The sequence below is a fragment of the Branchiostoma belcheri genome, unplaced genomic scaffold (genome assembly GCF_001625305.1).
Source record: "Branchiostoma belcheri isolate BF01 breed outbred unplaced genomic scaffold, Haploidv18h27 scaffold154, whole genome shotgun sequence".
Taxonomy (NCBI): Eukaryota; Metazoa; Chordata; class Leptocardii; order Amphioxiformes; family Branchiostomatidae; genus Branchiostoma; species Branchiostoma belcheri.
This window is the reverse complement of record NW_017802980.1, coordinates 339,169-342,342: the sequence shown is the minus strand read 5'-3', so window position 1 is coordinate 342,342 and position 3,174 is coordinate 339,169. Positions and strand designations below refer to the sequence as shown.

The following is a 3,174-nucleotide window of genomic DNA, read 5'->3' as shown; positions in this document are numbered from 1 at the left end:
CTTCAGGTCCTACTTCCTCTTTCAAAATCGTACATATACAGGGCGCTATAAAGATGGTACTGTATGTGCAACCCATATATATATGGGCCCCGCAGGACAAGGGTTAAATTTTTATCTTAAGTATTTTTTTTTAAACTGTAGAGTTCTATCACAGTAATAGCCATGAAATATTCCTGTGTTTTCCACCACCTCCCAGGCACAGCTGTATGTGGGACTGGCCATCTTCTGTGCCTTTGTGCTGTATGACACCCAGCTGATCGTGGAGAAGCGCCGCCGTGGAGACACTGATTACATCTGGTGAGTGGAGTAGAACCACAGGCTGCAGTACCGCACTGGATCACTAGGGAGAGCTGCTGTCACAAGTTGCTGAAAAAATGACCACTTTGCCTGGTTTATATAATACCAAAACTACATGTATTAGCTGCCGAGTTGCTTTCAATCTCTGCAAATAGTGGAGAGAACTATTTGAAGAGATCTAAAATAGGTTTGGTAACTAGGCTAACCTTACATTGCAAAAGCTACAGTACTAAATATCAGTGCACAACCAAATTTTCTGAGACAGTTGTTCCATGGCTGACAGAAGGGTTTCAGGGCGCAACTTTAAGCACATTAAGCTGTAGCCTGTTGTCCAAACCTATGTTTTAGCTTGAGTTTCTTTCTTTCTCTGTCACCAGTTTTGGACACCAGGCTACAGCTTAATGTGCTCACATGTGTTATAAACAGCCTGCCTGAAATGTGTTTTTGTTTGATATTGAACCTGTCTTCTAGGATTTTCTTTAGAATTGGCTCAATTTTACCCAAGACTTGTCTCTTTCTGGCAACATTAGTCATTTTGTCACAAAGATCCTGTTGTCTTTGTGAACTTGTTCCACCGTAACTCAGTTGTCTTAGTAGCCAGTGTTCTCACCAGCCTGAAATGTTTTCCACCATCTCAATTTTGTTTGGCATAACATCATGACAAGTGCTGAAGGTGTGCGTGTGACAATCCAGATCCTAGGGGGGACGGAAAAAGTTTGCAATCTTGATCCTCTTAAACACTATTTGCTGTATTTTGAGGGAACAATTATGCTGGTCAACTAAGCTTACCAGTAGATTAATGGCATCTCTTTCCATATCTTAACACATCATTTCTGTCCACCATGAGCGGTAAAATTCTGTCAGATGGAAAGAATGATGCTGTCTGTACATGTAGCTGATAAAAATTATATAATGTGAGAGATAGGAAATTATGCAGGGCAGGGCTTGCAAATCAATGTAAAAAGTTGCAAAGTTGACCTGATTGACCTCCTCATCAGGCACTGTGTGGACCTGTTCCTGGACTTTGTCAACATCTTCCGCCGCATCATGATCATCCTGGCACAGAGGCAGCAGGTAAGAACATGGACAGTTCCACACACATGTCAGCAGAACCTACAATCTTCACTTTCATTTTCTGACACCTGGTTCTTGTTGTTGGTTCATCCATAACCAGGATAACGTTTGAGGGTATCGTGGTATTTCCATTGTAAATGAGAGAATGTCATAAACATTTCCAGTCGTATCATAATTGAAACATGAACTGAAGTTAGACTAGGGGATAAACATTGTAGGATGCAAACTAGGACAGTATTTCCATAACAGGAGGTCAATTCTTTGTGAAATTGTATATCATAATGAGAATTGTATTATTACTGGCAATTGATGTGTTAAGTACCTGGTCCACCTTCAATAAGATGAGGATGATAGTTACATTCAAAGAATAAATTTATTTGTACTATACTTTGTGTAACCAATGCTTGCAGAGGTGGTAAGGTGGTTTTAGGGTTGTTGATGTAGAATCTTGGCAAAAAGTAGTATCCTATGGATGCTAATTTTACCCAAAGTGGTAATGAAATGGTGATTGCAATTGTAACAAGAGGGGGGGTTGTGTTTGGAAAGTTGAGATGGGGGGTAGTTCTGGCTATCTCTCATTAAACCTCTCCTTCATTTCTTGACAGGAGAAGAAATCCAAGAAGTGATTGAGCTGGGGGATCATTCCTTCCGGAAGACTCGCCAGAAGAAGACAAGATTCAAGTTCCTTAAGATTACAGGCTCAAGATGTATCTTTCTTTCTTTCTTATCATCAACAAGCTAACTATAGGTGATGTTGGGTTGTCTCATTTTTCTTACTTATGATTCACATCTGCTTAGAAATTACAATGTCTCCATTGTATTGATAGAAAATAGATATAAGGCCACGCCCAATTTAATTTCTTGGTTAACGGATTTTTCTAGAAAAATAAAGGAGCGGGCAGGCGAAAAATAAATAAAAATAAAAACAGGCCTAGGCATCCTATTATGGCCCAAAATGGTACGATAGGAGCCATGAAGTCAACACACCAGGCATTTCAAAATTTAAACAATGAATTTTGAACTTTTAACTGCATTGAAAGATGGAATAACTGTAACAACTAGGAAGAAAAGGCCTGTTTTCAACTGTTCAGGGCAAAATATGAGCATTTTGCAGTTGATTCTGAATTTTTATTTGCAAATCAGAAAAAAATGAAGCGGGTGAATCCGTTAACCAAGAAATTAAATTGGTGTGGCCTAATGATGTTGTCTTGTAGAACATGCATGGCTATATTGTGTCCAACTCTTCACTTTTGTTACAACATAACGTAACGTTACCTACTTTGAGTGAAATGTGTTTGTGGATTTGATAAGCAGAATATCACAGAATGGTGATGGAATGATTTCCAATTTTAATTTCTTTCATCCAGAAGTAATTTTTATTGTTAAAGTAATAATTCAATATTCTGATGTTAGACGTATTGCTACTTCAGTATTTCATAAAAAGTTTCATAACATAACATGAAGGTGTACATGTGTATGCATGAAAATGAAGTATTGATAAGGTATGGTTTCCTTCCGTTTTATTGAACTATTTGCAGCTTTCTTATTATATAATGAATGAATGAATACTGCATATTTTTATTTAGCAATTCCTTTGGTACAGTTTTTGGTACAGAAATTTTGTTCCTTACTTATTTGATCATACTACATTGTGCCATATTGACATGTGTACATGTAGTTACGTGTGTTCATCTTATAATGTGGCATGTGGCATTCAATACTACTGATTCAGAAGTGACAATAAATGTGGTGTTCTGAAGGCTATGTCTTGTTTCTTGTCATTGGACAGCCTGCAAATAGTAA

The 3,174-nt window shown here is 37.9% G+C and overlaps 2 protein-coding genes across 2 annotated transcripts in view; one reads left to right on the top strand and one right to left on the bottom strand.

Annotated features, from left to right (window-relative positions):
- The window catches only part of LOC109465613 (bax inhibitor 1-like), a 79,243-nt gene extending 76,109 nt beyond the window's left edge, over positions 1-3,134 (top strand). The window contains exons 8-9 of the mRNA XM_019762976.1: positions 1,296-1,371; positions 1,977-3,134. Of these exons, the coding sequence (XP_019618535.1) occupies positions 1,296-1,371; positions 1,977-1,997 (97 nt within the window). The 3' untranslated portion in view covers positions 1,998-3,134. The remainder of the gene's footprint in view (positions 1-1,295; positions 1,372-1,976) is intronic.
- The window catches only part of LOC109465612 (WW domain-binding protein 11-like), a 10,477-nt gene continuing 7,496 nt past the window's right edge, over positions 194-3,174 (bottom strand). The window contains exon 2 of the mRNA XM_019762971.1: positions 194-366. The gene's annotated coding sequence lies outside the window, so the exon portion shown is untranslated. The remainder of the gene's footprint in view (positions 367-3,174) is intronic.